The sequence below is a fragment of the Phascolarctos cinereus genome, unplaced genomic scaffold (assembly GCF_003287225.1).
Source record: "Phascolarctos cinereus isolate Bilbo 61053 unplaced genomic scaffold, phaCin_HiC Scaffold_726;HRSCAF=1367, whole genome shotgun sequence".
Classification (NCBI taxonomy): Eukaryota; Metazoa; Chordata; class Mammalia; order Diprotodontia; family Phascolarctidae; genus Phascolarctos; species Phascolarctos cinereus.
Genome location: NW_027556098.1, coordinates 396280812 through 396307996, shown reverse-complemented (window position 1 = coordinate 396307996; position 27185 = coordinate 396280812). Strand labels below are relative to the sequence as shown.

Here is a 27185-nt window from a genome sequence, read left to right as displayed (position 1 = left end):
CCTACACGATTTTTTTTCAGATGGTGTTTTTCCTTATGGGGAGAAACCCCTCTCCAAGTCTGTATTCTTCTGCTCCCTGGCCCTTTGAACAGCTCACAGTACCTTCTGCCAGTAGAGGCACCCACTGAGGCCCCAATCTTGTTTAATGAAGAATCCTGCCCATATAAGTCCTTAAGAAACTATTAGGCAGATTGGCTTCCATTGGGAAGGTAGAGAGGAGGCAGCCAGCCCGCTTTTCTCATGCCTTACATTTCTATAGCACGTTGGACACTTTCCGAAGGGCTTTCATGGGATTTGTCTTCTTTTATTCTCATAACAACCCTGGGAGGCAAGGCAGGAATCTCTCAGAGGACAAAGGAGGAGAGAGGAGCAGGGCAGGGCAGAATGGAGAAGGAACTGCAGAAAGTGGGATTTGGGCCCAGCTGTGGAATCCAGAGAAGCCAAGATCACACAAGTTGGAAGTGACTGAATCGGGATTCAAACCGGGGTCTTCCAACTCCCATCCATTTGTTCTTCCCTTGGGCTTCCTTGGTGTCTTCAGACCACCCTAGACTGCTAGTAGTACTGGTGTCCAGTAAGCACAAAAAAAGAACCGTGTGGGTGGTGATCTCCTGGTCCAGCTTCCTGCTGTTGCCTGGTAACCTTGAGAGGGGGCTATGGGAACATGGTTCCTGGGAAGGAGATTTGGGGCAGCCAGGTGACCCCGGGGTAGAGCATAGGGCCTGGAGTCAGAAAGACTTGAGTTCAAATCCAGCCATAGACACATACTAGCTATGTTGCCTTGGGCATTTACTTAGCCTCTGTCTGCCTCAGTTTCCTCATCTGTGAACTGGGGATATGAACAGCACCTACCTCCCAGGGTTGTTGTGAGAATCAGATGAGATTAATTGTAAAGTGCTTAGCACAGTACCTGGCACATAGTAATAATATAAATATATAAAGTATGTATTTATAAATATATGATATATAAATATTGTTATTATTAGGGTACCTCTTGAAGGCTATTAATAACTGCCACAGCCAGAAGTGCAGCAGAACATGTGGGTTGTGTCTGTCTAATCTGGATGAGCCCAGGCCACTGAGCATCCTTCAGAAAACACAGGAAGCCGGGAGAGCCCCTGACACAGCCCAGGGCAGCCTACAGCAGCTGTCTCTCACTCCTGTTCTGCCGAATTAAGACTAGTTTTTCCTACTTCCGACCTGAAGGTGAAGTGGATGTCTGAGGTTCTCCAGCTCACTCTGCCATCAAGGCCCTGGCTGCAAATTACATCCCAGGCCCATGACTTCAGCCTGGTGCACAGACGGATGCACCCACAGCCCAAATTACTTCCGCACCTTCAGCGTCAGCCTCCTCCATCTGGGAACAGAAATGACCAACTAGTCAGGGGGTGGCACGGCCCTCACAAAACAGGGATGAGACCCAGAGTGAGGGACAACGTGGCTCAGCTGTTGCCTCATTCTCTAAATTGCTTCCTTTCTCCGAGCCTGTTTTCCCATCTGTAAAAATGGGTCTAATCACTACTACTCCCCATCTTAATTGGTGAGCTGTGAAAATGAGTGAAATCGTGGACAAAGGTCTAGGGAGGTTCTCTCTTGATGGCCCAAGCTAAGGTGGTCTTAAAGACCCATCACTGTAACAATAATAGGCAGACTGAGTAGCCAAGGTAATCAGTATATAGCGTAAAGACCACTGGGTTTAGAGTCGAGGGGTCCAAAGTCGGAATCCCTGCTCCAACACATTGTCATCATCATCACCATCATCATTATCACCATCATCACCATCATCATCACCATCATCACCATCATCATCACCATCATCATCATCCTCATCATTGCAGGACAGTGTAGTTAAAGGAGTGCTGAATTTGGAGTCATAGTCCCTGGGTTCAAATGCCAGCTCCACCTCTCACTTGCTGTGTGGCCTTGGACAAGTCACTCATCTTTCTAAAACTCAATTTCCTCATCTATGAAATGAAAGTATTCAACTTAATGGTCTCTGAGATCCCTTCTAGCTCTGGATCTTTTGTCCAATAATCTAAAAAAAAAAAGAAAAAGAAAATTCATCACCCTGGACCTCAGTTTCCTCATCTGTAAAATGCCGGGTGGGGGTTGGCCTACCTGGCCTCTCCAAGCCTAGGTCTCTCATCCTATGAATCTATTAAGTAGACTAGATGAATAATGGCAATAATAAGAGTCCGTATTACTGCAATACTTTAAGGGCCTCAGAGTTTAGCCCCCAGCTCTCTGTCACCCTCTCAGAGCTTACACCTGCCATGCGTTACTGTTGGCATTGTCCTGTGTTCATAATGGTGGCAAGTGTAATGATGCCCGAGTCCTCCATGGACAAGGACTAACACAAAACGTTTACTTTGCAGGAATCTGGGGAAGTCCGGATTGCGCGTCTCCTGCCTGGGTCTCGGTAAGTTGCCTCTCCCCAGGTTCAGGCTTAGTGCTGTGTCCAGGGATGTCTGGCCGGGGGAGGGGACCCTTTCTGCTGCAGGAGGCAGCTTGACTCTCTGGCCACCTGGGAGGTCAAGGCACCAAACCCAGGGCTCCTCAGTTGCCATGACAGCAGAGCCCTTCTGAGCTGAGCACAGAGATATCTTCTGCTGGTTGTTTGCATTTGGGACTCGGAGGAGGGAGTCTGGCCATCGTCCAAAGGGCCCCCGTTCCCTCCAGAAAGCAAAAGACCCTCTCATCAGCGTTTCCTCGGCGGAAATATCATCCTTCCTCCAAATAACAAGATTTGGCCCAATGAAAAGCAGTGTTCTCTTTCTTGCATCTGAGACCCCTTTCTCTGACCTTCACACTGTCTAGACCTTCACCATAACACCCTCCCATCATCTTCACGCACGCACACACACACACACACACACACACACACACACACACACACACACACACAGAGCTATCAGGAGATTTCCTCACGAGGTGATGATAAGTTTCTGCCCCCGGAAGTCTTCAAACAAAGGCTGGGTGACACCCTTATTAATGGATGTTGTGGGGTGGGGGGTGGTCCTCCTTCAGATACAAGTTGAATTTGAAAACCTCTGGGGGCTCTTAAATCCTGTTCCTCTTTCTGCCATGCCCACACCCACCCCCTCCTGTAGAATGAGTGAGCCTATGGGCTCTTCTTGGTATTTGGAAAGGTGGCCTGGCATCCCCTCGTATTACAGTACATTGCAGCCTATCTCTGTGACCAGTCCCACAGAGAATTCAGAGTCTTTTGTGTATTCTGTGGATCACTGATTCTCGGTCTCATATCAGTCTGGGGGTCTCTAAGGGTAGAGAGAACCCACTTAGCACCAAAACTTCTCATGTGCATGAGCACAGATGAGCCCTGAATCATGGGCTTTCCGTGCTCAGAGCAAAGAAAGACTCCAGGGCCAAGGAGGACCACCAGACACCATCCCAATCACTTGCCAGCTCAGGAGCGCTAATGTGTGTGTTTCTGTCCTTTGCAGGAACGTGGGTGACCTTTGGAGGCCAGGTCACCGATGAGGTAAGGGTATTTTTCTGCTTCTGGGGTCCCCTTTGCTCCTACCTTCCTGCCCTTCCACAGCCTGCCCTGCATCCTCAGAGGGCTGTCCCTTCCGTCTTAGAATCCCATGCTCCCTTGAGGGCCCAGTTCATGCGCCTTTCCTCCTCCCCCACTTCCTTCCCGCTGAAATGACTGTAATTTGGCTTTATATTTATTCACATGTGTACATGGGCTCATGGATTTGAAGCTGGGTGGGACCTCAGAGGCTGTCTAGCCTACCTCCCTCATTTTACAGATGAGGAAACTGAGGCCCGGGGAGATAAAGACTTGTCCAGGACTCACAATTAGGCAGAATTTGAATCGAAGCTCTCTGATTCCAAATCTGATACTCTTCCCACCATCTTCCACACCCACACCTAGTAGAATGTAAGCTTCCTGAGGACAGGGATTGTGTTTTGAATGGGGGTTTTGTTTATTTTTTAATCTTTGTTAGGGATCTAACACCTAGCAGAACTGAATATGATTTTCCTTATTCCTGTTACCTGTGTCTATCTCGCAACCTAATACCTCTAGGGAGGAGAATAAGGATTTCTTTTGAAACTTTTTTTTTCTTTTTTAAGGCAATTGGGGTTAAGTGACTTGCCCAGGGACACACAGCTAGTGTCAAGTGTTTGGTCTGAGGCCGCATTTGAACACAGGTCCTCCTGACTTCAGGGCCGGTGCTCTATCCACTGTGCCACTTAGCTGCCCCTGAGAATAAGCATTTATTAAGCACCCACTGCATGCCAGGCATTGTGCTAAGTGCTTTACAAATATTATCTCATTTGGATACTCACGACAACTTGGGAGGTGGATGTTTTACAGATCAGGAAACTGAGGCAGACAGAAATTAAGTTACTTTCCTGTAAGTGTTTGAGGCTGAATTTGAACTCGGGCCTTCTTGACTCCAGGCCCAGTGTTCTATCTAGCTGCCTGTAGCAACCCTCCAGCATTCGTAAGGTCATTTCAGACATTCAGACTCTTCACCTCACAGATCCAACTAGGACTGCATAAATAGCATTCCTATTTATAAACTCCTCATTACTCTGCTTGGGCATTTATCTTGAATCCAGATGCATTTGTCAAGTTTCATTTCTTCTTCCAGTACTGAGTTTTTGGGTTAAAGATGAACATAAGAAAAAAACAAGAATTCTCTGTGTTTCTGAAAAAAAATTTATCCATACCTATGACTTTATCAGGCTGGGGGGCTCCTAACATGTAAATTCCCTCCTAAATCTGATTTATGGTTTTAAGAGAATTGCGTTAAGTACTGAGAGGTGTCTTTGCCTTGATTATACCTATAGTTGGTATCAGAAGCAGGTCATGAACTCTGGTCTTCCTGATCCCAAAGCTGCCCCACCCTGCCTTTCTTATTTTTTTAAAAATATATGCAGCAATATATCCAAAAAATTGCATATTTTTTCTTGGAGGGAGGGGAGTGTACATCCTGAAAATATGGATGGTAGACTTTAGTTTCAAATTTAATAAGTGAATTCATCCAAGAATTTCTTATTTGCAAAAATTGCTCAGTTCGTGACTTCTTTGAGGGGAATCTATATGAAAACAGAATCAGTTACTTTTTTAAAGATTTAACTTGTTAATTTAATTTGATTTGTTCGTTTAGCTATGTAGCTAGTAATTTGTGCCATGTGTGAGCAATTCACAGGATATTGCTTCTGCATGGCCCTAGTTGAGAGAGCTAAAATCCAGTGAGAAGCTCTATAAAGACCGAAACAAAAGGAGAGTGACCCAAAAATGGAAGGGACTGGCCCGGTCATCAGTGAGTTCCTCATCAGTGAAGGCCTTTGACCCAAGGCCAGGTGATCACTTGTCAAACGTCTTATAGATAAGAGTTCCTCAATCAAATGGGTTTTAGACCAGATGACTGTAAAGATTCTCTTCTGGCTCTCTGATGGTTTCAGGACTGAATATCTAAGGGAGAAACAATATTTTAAAGAATTGTGATGTCATTAGGCTGGCAACCCCAGGAATTATTTTATTTTACCAATGAAACTATCTGGTTTGTGAATGTTTGGAAAAGAAAGCAGCAATCATTAGAAGTTAGCATGAGTTCACTAAGAATAATTTACATAAGTAAATTTTTTTTTAATTGCCAAACTGGTTACCATAGACATAATTTATCTTGTTTCCATGAACCAGTTAACAGCCTCTTATTATATACTGGTAGACGAATGGGGCTCTGTCAGTAGTGATGGGTGACACATGGCCCCATCTTCTGTATTATCTGTGCCCTTCTCACTTAAAGAGAATTTAGTGAATACTTCATATGTGCTCAGGACCATTCCTGTCACCCTCTGCTCTTAATAGGTCCTTTCTGAAGATCTGTCTTCAGTACTAGGTTCCATATTTCAGAGAGGACCTCTGTAAGCTGGAGGGTACCCAGAGGAGAGGGTCTAGCTGGTGGAAAGTCCTGACTTCATCGTGAAGAAGTGGTTGAAAGAATTGGGGATGTTTAGCCAGGAGAAGAGAAGACTCATCTGATAGCCATGGTCAGGTATTTGAAGGACCATCCCATGGAAGAGAGATGAGACTGGTTCCTCTTGACCCCAGACTAGTTACAATGGGGAGAAGTTGTAACGAAATAGATTTAGGCCTGGAGTCAGGAGAAACTTCCTAGCAATTAAAACTATTCCAAAATGGAACGGGCTGCCTTGGGATGGGGGGAGGGAGCTTCCTCCTTCCTGGACAACTTCAAGGGAACACCTGTTAGGGATGTCCTAGAGGAGGTGCTGAGTCAGGTGCTTGGTGAGTTGAACGGCCTCTGAGCTCCCTTCTGGTTAGAGAGTCCTCATGTCTGCCCAGCTCCATGTTCGCCTCTACAGCTATAGGGATATGAAGGAAATGGAAGCCATAGCACCTGCCCTCAGAGAGCTTACTGACATGAAGCAATTGGAGAGATGTAAGGCCTTCCATGATTATGTACTATGTGCTGGCACTGTAGAGACTCAGACCTGGAATCAGGAAGACCTGAGTTCAAATCCAACTTCAGACACAAGCTAAGTGAACCTGGGCAGGTTACTTTGCCTCAATTTCTTCATCTATAAAGTGGGGTTGTTGTGAGTATCAAATGAAATAATAACTGTAAAGTTCTTAGCACAATGCCTGGCACATAGTAGGTGCCATATAAATAATCGTCATTATTAAATTGAACAGCCACAAGACCTAGGGGAGTTCCAAGGAGGGAAAGATCACTTTGGAATAGGAGAGTCTGGGGAGACTTAAACAACAAGGTAGAATTTAAGGTGGGTCTTTAAGTGTAGAGGCAGTGTGATGTAGTGGGGAGAGAGCAGGCCTCTGAGACAAGAGTCCTACTTCCAATGCCATACTGACTGCGTGACCCTAGACAAGTCACTTCCTTCTCACTGCCTCAGGCAGATCTCTAAGCCAGGAAGAAGGTACCAGACTGTGTTGAGGGAAGGAGTTTCCTCACCTGGGAGTTCCCCACAGGTCCTGCCCCCATCTCTTAGGTTTAACATGGCAAAGGTGACAGGGGAATGCATCCCGAGAGGGCCCCCAATACAGCCAAAACCTGGGAGGCAGGAATGAGAGCAGCCTGGAGCAGGGAGGGAAACAGGCTGACAGGAGCAGGGAGGGATCTGAGTGGATGATCTGTGGCGGGTGTTTTTTAATTTCAGGCTAGCTTCCCCTGCCCCCAAGCACATTTCCTGATAACCTCTCTTCTAGTCACCGAAGGCTCAAGGCACACCCTAAGCTCAATAGAACTGGGAAGGCCGAGCTGATGTTTCAATCCCAGACAACACATTCCAACCGTAAATCATTTGGAGGCTGTCCTGACATTTCCACCTCTGCAGTAGCTCTTGCCCATTGAACCCACCCCTGTCTGGGCCCACCGCTCCTTTTGCAGAATGGATCTAGGGATTTGGAGTCAAAGACCTGAGTTCAAGTCCACAATGACCCTGGGCACATAGTAGCCCTATTGAGCAGCCTGTTCCTAGAAGGCAGCCTAGAAGTACAGTGAATAGAGCGCTGGGCCTGGAGTCAGGAAGACCTGAGCTCAAATCCTTATTCAGACACATATAACAAGCAACATTTTCGTGGTCCTTTGTCAGAACATTGGACCTTTTATACACTGCAAGTGATTCACATATCCATGTGTAACAAAGCTGAGCCAAAGCAATCCCACTTTTTTTCAATGTCTATCATATCTCAGCATGTCACAAACTGTTGCATGAGGATCAAGATTCTGTGTTTGATTTTTCACTGCGTGACCCTGAGCAAGTCACTTCATCTCCTTGTACCTCAGTTTACTCAACTGTAAAATGGGAATACTAACAGCACCCATTTCTCAAAGTTGTTGTGAGAATCAAATGAGATAATAGTTGTAAAAAACACAGCTCAGTGCCTGGCACATAGTAGGTGCTTAATGAATGCTTGTTTTCTTTCCTTAATAAGTGCTTATTGATTAAACTGAGTTGACCCCTCACCTCAGCTTCATCTGCAAAACAAGGGTAAGTTTAGACTAAATTATCTTTTTAGGCCCTTCCAGCTCTGACATTCTATAATTCTTGCCCAGATGACTGAAGTAATCATCTTCCTGACACATCCCTAGGACTACATCACTCTCTTGCCAAATTAAATATAAACTCCTGACTGCCATCCAAGGCCAGCCACAATCTTCTCTTAAGCAGTCGATCAATGAGCAAGCATTTATTAAATGCCAACTACATACCAGGCACCCTGCACCGCAAACCACCTGGCCTTAACTCATATGCTGTCACGCATATTCCGCGGCACAGCCCTGCTCTTGGCCCCCCGTTCTTGTCCTATGTCGAGGCCTTGGTTTATTATGCCATTCCCCCTGCCTAGAATGAACTTTCCCTTCATCCCCCCATCTCTTGAAGTGCTACGGTCACTGTCTTCCTGCCGGGCCCAATTCAGGTACCACCTCTTGCTGAAGCTGTCCCTGACCCCATCCCCTGCCCCTACACAATCTTACCATCCTCGAATTTCTCATGGCATCTTGCTCAGACTGTCCCTGGGCACTTACCTCCCTTCCCTGTGTGTCACACTTTTGGAGGTCTTGTCCTTGCCTTCATTAAAGCGTAAACTCCATGGCAGTAGACCAGTATTATAGCTTTCTTTGTATCCCCAGAGTGAGCATAGCACAGGTGCGTATTAAATTGAACTGAATTGAATTAAATCAGCTCTCTTTCATCAATCAGATACACTGATATCTGACACTATCTCCCTATAGTTTTACCATTAGCTGCCTACTTGCATCCTTACCCTTAATGGAAAAGAAAGGATTCACAAGGGCTGGAGAGAAGGGATCCTTTTGCACCCCCAGAGACCTTCCAAGTCACGGCTCAGATTCCAGCAGAGAGAATGATTTTGGCTGCCTTGATTTAACTTAGGCAAGATGGATCCTGTCTTGGAATTGGAGATAGGTGACATATTTGCTTCCATGAAAATTAAATGCATCATGCTGACCCATACCCAGCATGAACCTGGCGAAAGGGCTGTCTGGCCAAGACGGGTAACTTGTTGGGCATCTTTCCCAGGAGCCAACCCGGTTTCTTCTTTTTTCCCCAGTTCCCTGTTCTGAGAATCTCTTTGCTGGGACCTCATCTCATTTCTCGTTCAAAGCCCTTCATGATCCAGCCACGTCCTATCTTTCCAGACTCTGCATGCTTGGCACCCTTCTGCCTGCTCTACAGTCCAGTGACAGTGTTGCAATTGCTGTTCCCAGTGCTCAGCACATTAACTGGCACGTAGTAGGTGCTTAATAGATTGCCTGCGTAGGACAGGCCACCTCTGAACTCCATGCATTTGTAGTGGCCATTGCCCATTCCTGGAATGCCCTGCCCCTCCCACCTCCTCCAGTCCCTCTGGCTTCCTTCGAGACAGCCCAGGGCCTGCCTTCTTCAGGAGTCTTAGCCTCCACCACCTTCCATCTAGTCTGAATATATCTTGTCAGTGCCTGCTTTTTTACATGTTGACTCCCTCATTAGCATGTGAACTCCTTCCGGGCAGAGAAAGGATTTTCTGTCTCTCTCTGTATCCCCAGCACATAGCAGAGCGACTGCTCAATAAATGCTTGTTCACTGACTGATCAACCTCCTCTAAGTCTTTGTGACCTTCCTTCTCTGTAAAAGTTGTAATCTGTGGCCATTAAAAGTACAGGATACGGCATTAGTGTTATGAAAAATTGGAAAAGAAAGGCGGACCAGCCATGTAACAAGACCGATAGTAAACTGATAGGGGCAGCTAGGTGGTGCAGTGGGTAGAACACCAGCCCTGAAGTCAGGAGGACCTCAGTTCAAATCCAGCCTCAGACTAAACACTTGACACTTACTAGCTGTGTGACCCTGGGCAAGTCATTTAACCCCAATTGCCTAAAAATTAAAATTAAAAAAAATGAAAAAAGAGTGAACTGATAGACAGCCCAAGACCTGTGCCAGAACCCAGGGAATGTTTTAAAAAATGATCTAGAAGAAGCCCTCCAATACATTATGCCTGCAGCCTTCTTTGGAGGATTCATGGGAGAATGCGGCCAAGAATCACACAAGATGAGAAAGTGGACTGATGGAGAGAGATAAAGAGGATGCAGACAACGACGACGATGATGATGATGATAATGATAATAATAATAATAATAATAACTGACCTTTGTATGCAGCCCTTTAAAATCTGAAGAGCCCATTGATGTATTTTTAATAAGCACTATACACTATGGGTGAGTTTACTTATAAAGTGCATGTAGTAGACCTGACATCCTATATCTTTCCTGCCTTGAGATATTGGCAAATGCATTTGCCAAACTGAGGGCCCAACTCAAATCAGTGAATTACATCTGAGCATTGAAGCAGTGTGGATCACTGGACAGATCACTGACCTCTGGCCCATAGGTAGGACCTGATTTCCAATCTGCCCGTTTATTAGCTTTATGATCTTGGACAAGTCACTTCCCCTCTAGGCCTCAGTTTCTTTCTCAGTAAAAAGCAGGGGGAAGGGGGGGGGTCAGGCTAGATTGTCTCTGAGGTTCCTTTCAGCTCTAAATCAATCAACTGTAACAAATGGTTTCTGCCTGAGAGTCTCCTGGAACTTTAGAGGTATCAGGACCAGCTTCTTCTGTTATGACCTCCACTCCTCTCCTTTCAGATGGCAGAGCAGCTGATGACCCTGGCTTATGACAATGGAATCAACCTGTTTGATACAGCCGAAGTCTATGCTGCTGGAAAGTAAGTGTGCTTTTTATATTCCTTCCCTTATACTTTCTCTATACAACCCTTCCTTAGGAATCTATCAGGACCAGGAAGCTCATGCTAATTTTTGCTATAGCTATTTTTGCTAATTTTTCTAAGGATAATTAATAGGGGACCGTGAAAGGGTGTGCTGGTAAATATTTAACAACCAGCTTTCCAGGGGGGGAATGGCACAGTGTGCACAGAACACATTTTAAAGTTTAACCTTCATGTTAACCTTTTCTCCATCACTTTTTTAAATCTAGACAATCGACCAAACAATAAATCAAACCGTTGTATTATTTGCCAATTTCTGAGGTATAATATGCCCACACTGAGCATTGACTAAGGTACAAGCTGGCGCCAGCACCCTACTAAGACTGCATAGATGAACTGTAGCTGGCTGGCCACCATGGATCCAAGAATTGTCATAAACATGCTTCCCATCCAATTTTTTTTTTTACTTTAAATTGCTTTGTAGAAGGAGTGTAGTTGAGGCAGAAGGGAGAAGCATTACTGAAAGAATGGCAATGCTTGTCACTGGAGTTGACTACAGACCACCTGGACAGAAGGTAGAGATGGATGAGGCATTTGGGAAGCAGATGACGGGCCTGCCACAGAGGCATGACATGTTGGTGGTGGGGTACTTCAGCTATCCAGATATCTGCTAGAGCTTATAAGAACTTCTTCACTTGCCTTGCTTAGTGATGCCTTCATCCTCCGAAAAGCAGAGAAACCAACAAGGAGAAACTCTGTCATGGATCTTATTCTCACAAACAGGGAGGAACTTGTTTTCTGGGGTAGAAATGATAGAAACCCTGGGGGGATGTTACCAGCCCATACAAGAGAATGTGGGAGGGGAAGAAATCTGGACATAATCTGATATGCAACCTAGCTTTTGGAAAAGGATATTTCAGGGAGTATGGAGGAAATATTGGTGGGTGCCATGGACCAAAATGTTACAGGGAAAGTCAGATCAGGAAGGATAAGACATGCTCAAGAATGAAATCCTGAAGACAGAAGGGGAAACCGTTCCAAGGAAGAGGGAAAAATAGGAGTTGTAAGAAGAGACATATGTGGATGCCCAGAGAACTCACCAACCATCTTAGATTTTAAAAAGAAATGTTCAGAAGACAGGGCAATGCCAGATTGAGAGAGATTGAACGCAAATGTAGCACGTTTATGCCACAGTGTCTGGGATACTCAATCTCAGAATGGACCAGGGCTGGCCAGGGAAATTAAGGACAACAAAAAGGGGGTTGTTTAGTTAAGCTGGGAAAAAATAGGATCAGAGAAAGGATGGGATCTTTCTTTGGGGTAGATGGGATAATAGCCCCCTCACTGCCCTTGATAAAGTCAAATCACCCAGCCCAGGCAAACTACATCCTGGGGTCCTGAAAGAGCCAGGGGCTGTGACTGCCTAGGCTGTTGTCAGTGACGTATGAAAGCTCATGGAAAAAGGGAGAGATACCATGAAATTGGAAGAGGATAAGTATTCCAGCTTTCCAGAAGGAGAAGAACAGAGGGTCTACTAGTTAAAGGTCAATGGCTTTGACTTCAACTCCCGGGAAAATCCTAGAAAGGATTGTTAAAGAGATGGTTGGCAAACATCTAGAAAGGGCAGCAGTGATTACAGAGGGCCAGCAGGGCCTGATTAAGGACAGGTCATGCCAGGCTCTCCTCATTTCCTTTTCTGACAGAATCAATCAGCCAATAAGCAGTCATTAAGTGTCTATGGAGACAGAGAGGTGTGGACCATGCCATCTAATGTAATTGGATGGATTCAGAACTGGGTAATTGGCTGCACACAGAGCAATTGTTAATGGTTTGACGTGGCCATGACCGGTCTTCAATGGAGAGATTTGTGCTTGACCCTGGGCTGCATAACAGTTGCATCAGAGACTTAGCTAAAGGAACAGATGGCATACTCAAAGTATTTTTAGATGACCCCAAGCTAAGAGGGATAGCTAACACAGTGTATGACCAAGTCAGGATCCAAAGGGATCTTGTCTGACAAGAGCCCCAAGCCGGATTTAATAAGGGGAAACCCAGAGGGGATAAATGTAAAGTCTTGCACTAAGGTACAAAAAATCAGCTTCACAAGGTCAAGATGGCAGAGGCCTGGCTGGGAAGTTGTTCATTAGATTGTGAGCTCCCCAAGGTAGGAACTGCCATTTGCCTCCTTTAGTATCCCCAGCGCTCAGCACACTGCCTGGCACATAGTAGGTACTTAATCAGTGGCACCCTGCCTGGCACATAGTAGGTGCTTAATAAATGTTTGTTTGAGTTAACTCTGAAGTGAATCCAGGACATGAAGCTTAATATGAGCTTGCTGTCAGTGCAACGGGGTGCAAAAGCCAAAGAAGCAGATGCCCTCTTGGTCTGCATTAGGAGGGCCATAGCTTCGAGAAACAGGGAACTGAAAGTCCTGTTGTACTCTGCCCTTGTCAGACCTCATCTGGAGCATCCAGTTCAGTTCTGAGCCTCTGTTTATAGAGGGCATTGGATGTCCAGAGGAGAGTGTCCAGCTAGGACGGTGAAGGACCTTGAATTCATGTCAGATGAGGCTCGGCCGAAGGAACTGAGGGTGTTTAGCCTGGAGAAGAGAAGACTCAGGGACCGGGGCACATGGTAACTGCCTTCAAGTATTTGAAGGGCTGCTGTCAAGGGAACAGGGATCATTAGAGGCATTCTGTTTGGCCCCAGAGGACAGAACCGAGAGCAGTGGCAGCAGTTGCAAAGAAGCCAGTAGAAGTTTCATGTCAGAAGAAATTTCCTGAGGTTAATGCTGTCCCAGAGTGCAGTAGACTGCCTTGAAGGGGCTGGCTTCCTCTTGCACAGAGACGTTCAAGCAGAGGCCAGATGGCCACGTGTAAGGTATGTCCTGAGGGGGATTCCTTTATGCATCAGCTGGACTAGGTGGGGGCTAAGCTCAGAGTGAGGAAGACCTGGGTTCAGATCCTATCTCTGACACTTCCTCATTGACCATGGGCAGCAATAAGAATGATAAGAAGAGCTAACATTCACATAGGTTTGTAAGGTGCTTTGCACACATATCTTATCTGACCCCTGCAAAGGAAAGGCTGCTGCTATGCCCATCTTACAAATGAAGAAACAAAGGCCCAGAGATGTTACCTGGCTTGCCAGCTAACAAATGTTTGAGGTAGGGTACTTCTATCCCAGCTTTCCTGACCCAAATCCAACATTATCCATTATACTTTGTTCCTTGGACAGCTCTCTTAACTTGGGGTCCATGAAATTGTGGGTTTTTTTTAAATATCTTAAAATATTTTAATAACTGTGTTTCAGTCTAATTGGTTTCCTCTGCAATCCTACGTATTTTATCTTATGCGTTTAAAAACATGATTTTGCAAAAGGGTCTGTAGGCCTCAGTTGCTTTGTCTATAAAATGGGGATAACAAGAGTTATTGAGAGGCTAAAATAAGATAGCATATGAAAAGTGCTCTGAAAACCTTGAAGCTCTCTAGAAATAAATTGGTTAATTTTTTAGTTAATTAATTTATTAAGCATCTATTATGTGCCAGAAATTAGTTGGCACAACGGATAGAGCTCTGGACCTGGAGCAAAGACCCACGTTCAAATCTGGCCTTAGACACTTACTAGCTGTGTGACCCTGGGCAAGTCACTTAACCCTGTTTGCCTCAGTTTCCTCATCTATAAAATGAGCTGGAAAAGGAAATGGCAAACCACTCCAAGATCTTTGCCAGGAAAACCCTAAATGAGGTCACAGAGAGTTGGACACGACTAAAAAACGATTCAATAATAACAACAACAATTTGCTTTCTTTGGCTTTGGGAAGATATTACTCCCACTGGGGCAGGCTCCTATCATGGCAGGAGTGGGAACGAGGTTCTTTTTCATAGGCTTAATGAACTTCTAATCGAGTTGGAAAGAGCCTTCTGTCCCCCTGTGCCCATGGTGATCTACCGAGCAAGGCACTTGATTAAGCTGTCTTGCTCAGCTCTCCTACATGCAGATGACCTGTGCCCAGTCCAATGTTCCTTGATATATTTTTTTTCTTAATGCTGCAATTAGGGCTGCCGAGAAGAAAGGACCTTTTACCCTGGAGTACCGTTTTAAGCACTTAGTATCTCTGCAATGATCTTTCTTCCTCAATTATGGAGAAGCACAGCCCACTCCAGCCCCAGCTATTGGCTTAAAATTCAGAGAGCGGATGTAATCAAATCATTCCACTCTCCTGCACCCAGTTTCCGAAAGCTATCTTTTGTTTGCTAAATCATTCATTTGAACCCTTTGTCAGTTCTTCACCGTGACCAGAATTTCATGAAATGGGATGGTACAAGGAATACAGAATCTAATATCAGAAAGAAGTCTGGGGTTCAAAATCTGGCTCTGCCATTTACTACCTGGGTGATCCCTGTGTATGTTACCTTCCCTGGACCTCCCTTTCCTCATTTTTGAAACAAAGAAGATTTTTCTTATTTGTTTTCTACCCATCAATGTCATTGATCATTGATTAAGCATCTACTGTGTGCCAGGTGGCTAGGTAGTTCAGTGGATAAAGCATTGGACCTAGAGTCAGGAAGACCTGAGTTCAAATATAGCCTCAAATACTTACTAGCTCTGTGACCCGGGGCAAGTCACTTAACCCCTGTTTGCCTCAGTTCCTCATCTATAAAATGGGGACACATAAAACGGAGAGGGAATGGCCAACCACTCCAGTATCTTTTCCAAGAAACCCCCCCAGACAGAGATGATGGGGTCATGTAGAGTTGGACATGACTGAATGATCAAACAGTGACAAATGTGCCAGGCACTCTGCCAAGTACTGGCAATACAAAGAAAGGCAAAACAAGGTCCTTGCTCTGAAGGCACTCACGGTCTAACAAAGGATAAAACATACACATAACTGTATGTACAAGATATATACAGCATAATTGGGAAGTGATCTCAGAGGGAAGGTGGTGGTGTTGAGTGGGACTTACCTACAGAAAGGCGTCCTGCAGAAGGTAGGGTGTGAGCTGACACTGGGAGATAGCCCATGAAACTGGAGGCAGAGATGAGAAGGGATGGTATTACCAGCCAGTGAAAGGAAAGACGTGGAGTTGAGAGATGGGGTGCCATATTGCAAGGAGCCACAAGAAGACTGGTGCTGTGGCACATGGAAAGAAGTGTGAGAGGGCTGGAAAGGTAGAGGGCATGAAGTTGTGAAGAGCTTTTCATTAGTGCAAGGAATGTTCAGCATGGAAAATCCTTCCCTCTAGAGTCTTAGAGGATTTCCCGGGGTACCTAGAGCTTAAGTGATTTGACAGTGGCCAAAGAGCTGGACTTGAACCCTGATCACCCTCACTCCAAATCCAACCCACTAGCCACTGCACCACACTGCCTTTACTTATAAGGGAGAACGTGAACTTTGAAGTCCGTTCCAGAGCTAAATCTTGCAAACTGTCTATACAGCCTTTGGCTTTCTAACCTACAGTAGATGGGAGACTTCAGTATTTTATATTAGAGTCCTGCAGAGAGATTTGCACCTCTTTTTTTTATTTTTAATTTTCATGTAGCACTATGATGTTGCCTGTGTACCTTAAACTTGAAGTCAGGAAACCCAGCAATGCCTTTGGTTTTCTAGTGATTTTGAGCAAGATGGTGGTCTTTGTGCAGAGCTACTACCATCAATGGGCAAGAAAAGATAGCAGCACATTGCCCGAAGTCCCAGATCTCCCTCTTTTGGGTATCTCTAGCCAAGCCTCATCAGGCAAGGCTTCTACCAATTTCACATAGAAGTGGTATGCCTTTGCCCCACCCCAAGCAACAAGCTAATCTGGAGCTGGGTTATTGTTATTGTCCGTTAGTCTTGTCTGACTCTTCATGACCCCATTTGGGGTTTTCTTGGCAAAGATACTGGGGTGGTTTGCCGTTTCCTTCTCCAGTTCCTTTTACAGATGAAAAAACTGAGGCAAAGAAGGTTAAGTGACTTGCCCAAGGTCCCACAGCTAGCAAGTGTCTAAGGTTGGATTTGAACTCAGGTCTTCCTGACTCCAAGGCTTGCACTCTATCTACTGCACCACCTTGTTGCCCCACAAGCTGGGGCTACAGACACTTAAAACACAAGACATAATGCAAAAATAGAAAGATTCTTGCTTTGCATGTCTCCTTCAGATGCCTACCTGAGCCACTCCCACAGCCAACTCTTCCTAATCCAGGGGTATTGCTTCTCTCCATAGTGGGTACAATTTTGTCAAACAAGTTTTCTTTCCATGTTCTAGGAGGCCTTACCTCAACTGATCAAAGTCCAGCACTCCCCATTCCATGGGCCTATGAAAGCTACCATGTCTTTCTTCTTTGTTTATTTGCCCCAGTTGGTCACTTGTAATTGGCCACCCCAAGACCAACCCTCTATCCACCATGCTGCCTCTCACTATAAAGAAGTGCATGACCTCTAAAGTCCTTTACCAATCTAAATCTTATCTCCCATCACTCCCCTCTACAATCCAACTACCATAGCCCACTGGCTATCCCTTCCACATCATTCCATTTTCCAAGTGTTTAATAGTAGCAGGGGTCTTAGAAGCCAGCTAGTCTAACCCTAACCCTAACCCTCCCATTTTATAGATGGAAAAACCAAGCCTCAGAGTACCTAAGTAAATTAGCCAATGTCAAACAGCTAGGAGTGAATTAATTAGAAACAGTAACACTCCCCCTACCCCTGTCCCCAACCATGCCAAGCACCATGTTTTCTCCTTAGCTTAATTTGTTAGTCATAACCAGCATTTGTCCAGTGCGTGCTCTGTGCCTGGTACTATGCTAAGTTCTGGGAATTTAAAGAAAAGTAAGAACAACCCCTGCCCTGAAGGAGTTCACATTCTAAATGGGGAAGTCAAATGTGAAAGGAGCATACAAGATACATACAGAGCAGGTGGAAAATAATCCCAGCATTCCAGATGAGGGGGTAGCCATTAAAAAGGCATAGAGTCGGAAAATGGAAGATTATGTGCAAGGGACGGTAAATAGACTATCTTAAATGGTTTATGGATCTATGGAGAGGGGAGTCATGTGTAAGAAGCACAGAGAGGTGGGAAGGAGCCAAACTGGGAAGAACTTTAAATGCCAAACAAAGGATTTTATATTTTATTTTTGGGATAATAGTGAGTGACTGGAGTTTATTGAGCAGGGGTCAGACATGTGGTTTAGGAAAACCACTTTGACAGCTGGTTGGAAGATGATTTTGGGTGGAAAGAGATTTAAGGAAGAGAGATGATTTAGGAAGCTATTGAAGTAGCCAAGAAAAGAGGGGAGAAGGGCCTCAAATGGGAGGCAGCTGAATGAGTAGAGAGAGGGGGATGAAGAGGAGAGATGCCGTAAAAGTCACAAGATTTGGCATCAAGTTGTATTTGTGGGGTGCATGTAAAGGAGAATTGTGAGCCTGGCTAACTGGAAGGATGGTGGTGCCCATAGTAGTGATAAGGAAGTTGAGAAGAGAGGAAGGTTTGAGGAGGAAGGATTAGAAAATGAGTCTTTGGAACATGCCAAGTTTGAATTCAAGAAATGCCCCAAAAGTAGTTGGTGATGTGGGCCTGGAGCTCCGGGGAGAGACTATGGCAAAATTTGGGAATCATCTACATGGAGAAGATCACTGAAGCCATGGGAATTGATGAGACCGCTGAGAGAGTAACCTGGGGTTGTGAACTCAGCTTTTTAAAACGATTTTGATAGCTGTATTTCAATATACTTAATTTCCTTTGTAATCCTTTGTAGTTCATTTTATGCCGTTTAGAAACTTGATTCTGAGAAGGGGTCGACATACGCACATACTGAAGATGCTTTGTTAGAGGGAAGGGAAGAGGGCCTAGGACAGGAGACACCCACAGTCAGTGGGTGTGCTCTGCATGAAGTCCCAGGAAAGAGAAGGTCAAAAGAGAACAGGTCAGATGGGCAAGAGAAGAACCAGGAGAGAGAAGTGTCAGGAAAACCTAGAAAGGAGAGAGTACCAGGCAAAAGAAGGTGACGGGCAGTGTCAAAGCTGCAGAGAGGTCAAGAAGAAAGAAGACTGAGGCTAGGCTATTAGATCTGGCAATGAAGAGATAGATCATTAGTAACTTCAGAGAGAGTGGTTTCAGCTGAATGATGGGGTAGGAAGCCAAAATACAGAGAGTAAATAGCTTTCTCAAATCCTAGAACATGGAGATGGTCAAATCAAATGAGGATTTTTTTTTAAGGACGGAGGAGACATGGGCCTGTTTGTGGGCAGCAGGGAAGAAAAGAGCAGATAGGAGACTTCAGAGATTAAGGGGGTGATGATCTGCTGGAGAAGAAGGGAGGATCTGGCATTGAGGGATTGGCCTTGGCAAGAAGTACCACCTCTTTCTCTGAGATAGGAGTGAAGGAGATTATAAAGGATGATGTCTGAATGTTAGGTGAGCAGGAAGGGAGCAGAGGCCTCGATTTTTTTAGTGAAGTATGGGTCAGGATGGAGAGGAGGAGAAGATGGAAAGAGCGTACGTACCTTTGGAGTCTGGAGGAGAAACAAGAAGGTTTGGAGCAGGATAACAAACTGATTAGAAGGAGTAGAAGGATTGCCTTGCTGCAGCGAGGGCCCGTTTGGGAATAGGTAACATACATTTGTAGTGGGCCCAGTTTTTGTGATTTCCACCAGCTCTATTCAGCAGCACATGAGTAGGAGTGAAGAGAGATGTTAGAAGTAACCCAGGACAGGGGTTTTTTGAGGAATGATTGGTGTCACACAAGGAGGCCAAGGATTCAAGAGGAGGGGATGATGTAGAGTTGGATGAGTTTGCCTAAGGGGATAAGATAGGAAAGGGAGGAGAGTATAGTTTGTGCAGGGATGATGACCTGGCAAAGAGCTGGAAGCTAAGGGACTGGAGGTCATGGTGAGGACAGAGGTCAGAGGGAAATGTGGAACGGCGAAGAACCATGAAGCCAAGGGCCTTGAGGATGGCAGTGCCCCCCAGACCGCCAGACCTGATTCCAGCCTAGTTCCTGCAGCCGTCGTTAAGGGGAGAAATCATTGTGGAGAAGGGGCCCACCAGCAACAAACTCTGAGCCAACTGCTTTTTGGTTGTTATTCAATCAAGTCCAACCCTTTGTGACCCCCTCTGGGGTTTTCTTGGCAAAGACACTGGAGCGGTCGGCCATTTCCTTCTCCAGCTTATTTTACAGATGAGGAAACTGAGGCAAATTCGTTTAAGTGACTTGCCCAGGGTCACACAGAATTTGGTGCTGTCGTTTTAGTTGTATCCGAATCTCGTGACCCCATTTGGGGTTTTCTTGGCAAACACACTGGAGTGGTTGGCCATTTTCTTCCCCTCATTTGACAGATGAGGAAATTGAAGCAATCAGTTTAAATGACTTGCCCAGGGTCACACAGATAGGATGTGTCTGCAGCTGGATTTGAACTGACTCCAGGCCCAGGGCTCTATCCACTGTGCCACTTAGCCAACTGCCACCAACAGTCAGAGTCACAAGAGCCCTGGGAGGAGCAGCACGCCCCAGACCTGCTTCTATGCCCTCACGGCCATCATCTCAGAAGGGAACTCTCATGAAGAAGGAGCCCACCACCCCCACCAGCTGCCAACTGGCCACCACCCACAGGGAACAAAAGCAGCGAGGCACCCTGAGGGAGACATGGGCGACAGCAGGGGCAGACAAGTCAGACCACCACCACCCGGACCACCATCTCTCTAGGACCCTGACGGACACAGCCCAAGACCTTGAATGGCAATGCCTCCATCTCAGTGCCTGCAGCCATCGTCCCGGGGAGCAGCCCCTTGGTGATACAGCTTTGCCACTGCCCCGTGCAAAACACCCACAGAATGACTTGGGGAGGCTGACTCCAGCAGCTTTGGGTCCAGGACAAGCAGTGCTGAATGCAGACCCTGAGCCATCTCTTTTTTTTTTCTTTCTTTCTTTCTTTTTTTTTTTTTTTGCTTTTAGGCAATTGGGGTTAAGTGACTTGCCCAGGGTCACACAACTAGTAAGAGTAAAGTATTTGGTCTGAGGCCAGATTTGAACTCAGGTCCTCCGGACTTCAGGGCTGGTACTCTATCCACTGCGCCACCTAGCTGCCCCTCTGAGCCATCTCTTGATTTTCACCCCAGATCATTTTGTTACCAGTAGAAACAAATCCTCCAAAATCCCCAGAAGCTCTCATGGGGCCTCTATGGCACGGCGAGCTGGCAGCAGGCCTGCCAGCTGACCTGGTTCTGTCCAAGTTTGGTTGGGGACTCAGAGTGATACAGAGCAGAACAAATCACCCAGAACCCAGCATCCCACAGCCCCACGGGAGCTAAACTTGCCAAAGGGCTTGCATTCTACCCTGAGGGATACAGCAGTTCAGGAAGTTTTCTGAGTTCAAATCTTGCTTCAGTCACTTTGCTCTTGTGACCCTGGGGAAAAGGGAACAAGCATTTATTAATTACCTACCTTGTTCCAAGCACTGGCTAAGCACTTTACAGATACTATCTCATTTGATCCTCACAACAACCCTAGGAGGTAGGTGCTGTGATTATCCCCATTTTACAGGTGAGGAAACTGCAGCAGGTACAGGTTAAGTGACTTGTCCGGGGTCACACAAGCTAGGACGTATCTGAGGGCAGATCTGGAATCAGATCTCCCTGACTCTAGCTCTGCCTCTAGAGAGATGAAAATACTTAAGGCCTCAGTTTTCTCATCTGTAAAATGAAGGGGTTGAATTTGACCTCCAAAGCCTCCTCTGGCCCTAGATCTAAGGTCATATGACCCCCAACTCAAAGCTAACCTGTTCCCTCAGCAACGGTAACTTCACAACGGAGGGGGCAGAGCCCAGGAAAATATAGCCCCAGGGCTTCTTGTCTTCCTTCAGAAACAAATGGGGAATGGCTTTGGCCATGAATAATGAATAGGGCCAAGCACAGAGAAGCTGATGGCACATGAACCCTGGTCCCATGCCCAAGCCCAGGGCAACAGGGACTTTCTTTGGCTGGGGCAGCATGTCTGCAGCCTCTCGACAGATGCTCATTTGGGAAGCTTTCCAAAGAGATTCGATGTCTCCACTCCCGTCTCGACTCATTGAAAACTTCACCAATTTACCGGCACGAGCAAAACGGCAAGCTGATACTTCCTGAAAGAATGCACCCTCAGGTCCTCTTTTCTCATTTGGTTTTCCTTTTAATCTTTCTCTGTAAGCCTAGCCCGAGTCGCAGAGGGAGGGGCCAGATCAGAGTTCTTAACCCAGGGTCTGTAAACTGGACTTTTTGATATTTGGGTGGCCGTAGTTCTACGTAATTGGTTTCCTTTGGAATCCTATGTATTTTATTTTATGCATTTAAAAATACAGGTCTCAGAAAAAGTCCATACACTTCAACAGGGGTCTGGGATACCAAAAAAAAAAAAAAGACTAAAACCCCCTGGGTTAAAGGAAGAGGAGAAAGGTACAGGATCTGAGCTGGTTTCTATGCATCTAGCCAGCAATTCACAAAATCACAAGATCCTGGCTACAGCTAGAATGGACCAGCTCCCCCATTTTGCAGATGAAAAAACTGACTTGCTGGTACTCTTCTAGGTGCTGGGTATACAAAAGCAAAAATACAAATAGTCCCTGCCCTCAGGTAGCTTTTACTTGGAGCAATGGAATGATGCTAAGGACTCTTAAGGAAGCCTCATAGATATAGCTCTATGGGGCCCAGGGAAGGGGGTGCAAAACAAGAGCAAAATGACTTGTCGAGGCTGACTCCAGCAGCTTTGGGTCCAGGCCAAGCAGTGCTGAATGCAGACCCTGAGCCATCTCTTGATTTTCACCCCAGATCATTTTGTTACCAGCAGAAAAAAACCCTTCAAAATCCCCAGAAGCTCTCTTGGGGCCTCTATGGCACGGCAAGCTGGCAGCAGGCCTGCCAGCTGACCTGGTTCTGTCCAAGTTTGGTTGGGGACTCAGAGTGATACAGAGCAGAACAAATCACCCAGAACCCAACATCTGTCTACTTAGTATTTAAAAAAAGGAACACTCCTCACCACCACCCCCAAACACACTTGCAATACACACCCAAATCACTACTGACACCCATAGCTCTCAGCTCTCTGAGTTTGGCCCCAGCTTCTGAACAGAGATGATCATTGTCTCTGGAAATTAAGAGGACTGGGGCCTTCACCATAGATGCTGCCACTCCATGAATAATTTACCTTTTTTAAAAATGTAATTGTCTGGAAACAGCCTGGGGAGGCAGCCTAGTTGTCACTGGTGAGTTTCTGGGCACGGTGGACCAAACAGCATCCAGATGCTGCCTGGCCTCCACCTCCAAGCCATGCCCTGGCCAGGCTTTTCTGAGTGTGGGCATAAATCTGGGCCAAAGTTCCATTCCTCTCCTGCAATAGATCCAAGTAGCTGCCTGGGGGCAACTAGTCCCTAGGGCATTTGATACCCTGATGCCACATTTCTCCCTGTTCCCCTCCTGGAGAGGCTAGGGCTGGGCCCCTCACGATCATCCCTGCCATCCCTGAAACGGCACCAGCACTCCCAGATCGCAGAGTTATGGTGCATCTGGTTGTCATTACCGAGTTGGCTTCAATTTTCTGTGATTTCCCCTAATGGCTTAATGAAATCCCTGTGTCTCCATCTTGTTTTGCAGAGCTGAAGTCGTCCTGGGAAATATCATTAAGAGGAAGGGATGGAGGTAAGGAGCGTGTGTGTGTTCTTTGTGGTCTCTCCCCCTGCTCACATCTAGCAGAGAAGGCCTATTTGCAGACCATGGGGAGGAGGAGAGCTTTTTGGAGGACAAAACTCAGAGACAGGCTGGAAACCCAGCCTTGTGGTCCCTGGGACCAGCAGACCTCAGTGGTGCCTTGAGGCTCCCAAGCCCCAAATTCCTTCCTGGCAGGAAGAAGGAGAGCAAGATTTCCTTTCTCCTTCTAATTGCCAAGCTGAGTTTCCCAGGGATACCCTGGCCAGTTCATCGTGCAGACAAATTATCTTCAACTCGTAAAAACCCTGAGGGTTGCTGTCTTTTTGTTTTTCTTCTAATGGGAGATGCTGATGGATATGGCTTCTTCCTTCTTGGGGAGGGAATGGGCACCTCTGCCAATAGTGAAATCCTCCCACAGTGAGCAAAGCAAATAATGACCCATTACCATGGTGACCGTTTGTTTCACTCAGGAGGGTGGGAGTTCTTAAAGGCCGCTGCCCAAGATGAGGAGATAATGTATTATTAATAGGTAATAGCTGGTATACATAGAGTGCTTTAAGGTTTATAAAGTGCTTTTACAGACGGGATCCTATGTACTCCTCACAACAGCCCTGTGAGGTAAGTCATATGGGTATTGTTATCCCCATTTTACAGATGGGGAAACCAAGGCTTATCCGTGGTCACATAACTGGTAAGTGCTGAAACAGGCTTGGAATGGAAGTCTCTGCTGATTCCCAATTCACCATTGTTTCAGCCACAATACTCTGCCTCTAATTTAGCATTAGCATTTAGAGAAGGGTTAGAGTTGGAGAACTCCTAGCAGATCTGCTAAGCTAACTAACTAGTCTGGAAACCTCACTAAGGACTTGTACCACATCCTACCATCACAGAAGATTAATTCAATGGAATTTAACAAGCATCTATCAGGTGCCCACCAGCGTGCAAACATTTATCGGGTGCCTGCTGGCACACAAACATTTATTGGGTGCAAGTCACTGTGCTAGACTGAGGCTACCAAGACAAAACAGAGCAGTCCCTTGAATGGGGATCTCACTCTTCGGGAGGCTGGCTCCAAAAGGCTAAATCCTGGATTGGAAACTTCCTAAGGAAAAAAAAAAACACGCTAAAGTATTAGTATACTTTCCCCTGTACATTCATTTCCTCCCTTCCTCCCTAAGGGGTCTCCAGTTTAAAAGCTCCCCTCTTTGGCAGTTGACACACAGAAGCTAGATTCAAAGAGTTTCTCCTTTGTTCTCATTGGTGGGTCAGTGGTTGGCATCTAAAGCACTTCAGAGTCTACCTCTGGCCTATCTCTCTGGACAGATTTCCCGGTGCCCCCTGTACGCACTCTGTGTTCCACCCAAGCGCATCTGCTTGATGTCCACACATAACAACCCATCTTCCCACCTCTGTCCCTTTGCACATGTTTCATCCCATTAACTCCCTCCTTACCTCCCTTTCTTGGAATCTCTAATTTCATTCAATAGTAATGAAAGTTGCTAGCATTTATATGGTTCTTTACAAACATCACTTCATTTTATCCTCATAACAACACTGCAAGGTAGGGGCTGGTGTAACCCCCATTTTACAGATTAGGAAACTGAGGCATACAGATCACACAGCTAGTAAGTGTCTGAAGCTGGATTTGAACTCATATCTTCCTGACTCCAGGTCCAGTGCTCTGTGTACTGTGGCACCCCCTAGTTAGCTACAGTTCAAGGGGCTCCTCTCACCTGAAACTCCTGATGAGCCCCCTTGCCAAGCTGTCAATGTCCTTCACCTCCACCCCTTGAAATTACTCGATATATATTTGTGTCGGTTTGCCTGTAGTTTCCCCCAGTAGAATATGAGTTCCTAGAGGGGAAGGACTGTATTATTTTTGGCTTTGTGCTCCCAATACCAAGCCTAGTGTGTAGGAGGTGCCTAAAAAATGCTTGTTAAATTGAATTGAATCATTTTCATAAGATCGTAGACTTAGAGCTGAAATTTAATTGAATTCACAGGATCACAGATTTAGAGTTGGAATTGAATTCATAAGATCATTGATTTAGAGTTGGAATTCAATTAAATTCATAGGATCAAAGATTTAGAGTTGGGATTCAATTAAATTCATAAGATTATTGATTCAGACTTGGAATTCAATTGAATTCATAGGATCATAGATTTAGAGCTGGAATTGAATTGAATTCATCAGATCATTGGTTTAGAGCTGGAAAAGAATTGAATTAACCTCACAGAACAGCAGATTTAGAATTGGAATGGTACTGCATTGCACTGTAGCCTCACATCCGCATAGCTAATACCCCTCCCTCTAGCCATTCTCCATCTCAGCTGTTTCATACCCAGGCCAAGCCAGGCCAGGGTTCCCCTCTGTCTCTCCTTTGTGCACAGCTGTACGTGTCTCTTCAGGTGAACGTACCTGGAGTTTCTCAAGGCCCACTGCCCTCCTTTCGTGCTGTGACCTAGCTGGGTGTTTGCTAGTATCTCAGGTCCTCCAAACCACTAGATGTGATTTCCTCTGAAGTGGCAAACGAGCACAGTGGTTAATGCGTCTTTATTTTCAGAAATGTCACAAGTAATTAGGATGCCGTGCCTTGTCTCCTTCCTTTCCCTCTCAAGTGCCATTTAAAATCTCAGCCGCTGTTCTTCAAGAAGCTGCCACAGCTCTAATTATTTACACCCCTCCTCGGGTCCCATCAAGGTTGTTTCTTTGCTATAATTGATCCTAAAATAAATTCCTCTCCACTCCATAATTAAAGGAAATTGCACTTATTAGCAAATCTCATGATTATGTCTTAGGTGAATACATATGGAAGTAAATATTAGGTCATCCTCTGGGCCTGCAGGTAGTGCTTGCTGGAAGCAGCATGGTGATGGCACCGGCCATGGTAGAGATCTCTGGGCCTCCTGGTTGCCCTTGGCTTCATGTGGGGATATGGCCCCCAGGGGGAAGACAATAGCTGCCATCCAGAGGACTTTCCTGTGCTGACCTAATCCTTTGGGGAGCTTTGGCAATTCTCATTGACCCAGATCAAGACCCTTCCCTTGGCTTTGTAGAGGATCTCTGAGAACTGACATGGCTGAAATACAGAGACCCCTCCAACCTTAGCCAGGCTGGTCCTAGGCATTCCCTGGGCCCTTTGTTTATGTCCTCTTGAGATGCCCCACAGCATGGAGGTAACAGCACTAGATTCCAAAGGCTTAGTCGGTGAAGCACAGTCTCCAGTGGGTCCTTCTGAACTGGAAAGATGCCAAATTGGGCCCTGTCTATATGTGGCTGTTAAAATCTAAGGCCCACCCTTTTCTTTGGTTCTGTATGGCTCCTGTTCAACCGTTCTTGGGGAAGAAGGCATTTGTGTTTCTTCACCAACTTTCATACTTGTTTTTAAAAGTACATTGTGTATAGATGATTGCAAGTTAGACCATTTATAAATTGGCCACCCTAGTCAGCCTTTTTTATTTTAAAGACTAATAGATTGATGGTGACAGGGGTTGGTTGGGATCAGCACTATGACCAATCCATACATATGTATGTATGTACGTACGTATGTATGTACATATATAGTGTGTGTGTGTGTGTGTGTGTGTGTAATCAGACCCATTCATGATAGGAACATGACCTCTTTTCTTCTGTTTTACAGACGATCTAGCCTGGTCATTACAACCAAAATCTTCTGGGGAGGAAAGTAGGTCAATTTATTTATTTAGTTCTTTGTTTATTTTGTTTGTTCGTTAGACTGTCACCGATCCCATTGTCACCCTTCAGTCTTATGCGATGATCAA

At 45.8% G+C, this 27185-nt stretch overlaps 1 protein-coding gene across 9 annotated transcripts in view; it reads left to right on the top strand.

Annotated features, from left to right (window-relative positions):
- Positions 1-27185, top strand: part of KCNAB2 (potassium voltage-gated channel subfamily A regulatory beta subunit 2) — a 196394-nt gene that overhangs the window by 143574 nt on the left and 25635 nt on the right. For all 9 annotated transcript variants that reach the window (XM_020975281.2, XM_020975266.2, XM_020975276.2 and 6 more), the window contains 5 exons: positions 2376-2419; positions 3465-3502; positions 10664-10743; positions 23349-23393; positions 27044-27088. In XM_020975281.2, coding sequence (XP_020830940.1) covers positions 2376-2419; positions 3465-3502; positions 10664-10743; positions 23349-23393; positions 27044-27088 — 252 coding nt within the window. The remainder of the gene's footprint in view (positions 1-2375; positions 2420-3464; positions 3503-10663; positions 10744-23348; positions 23394-27043; positions 27089-27185) is intronic.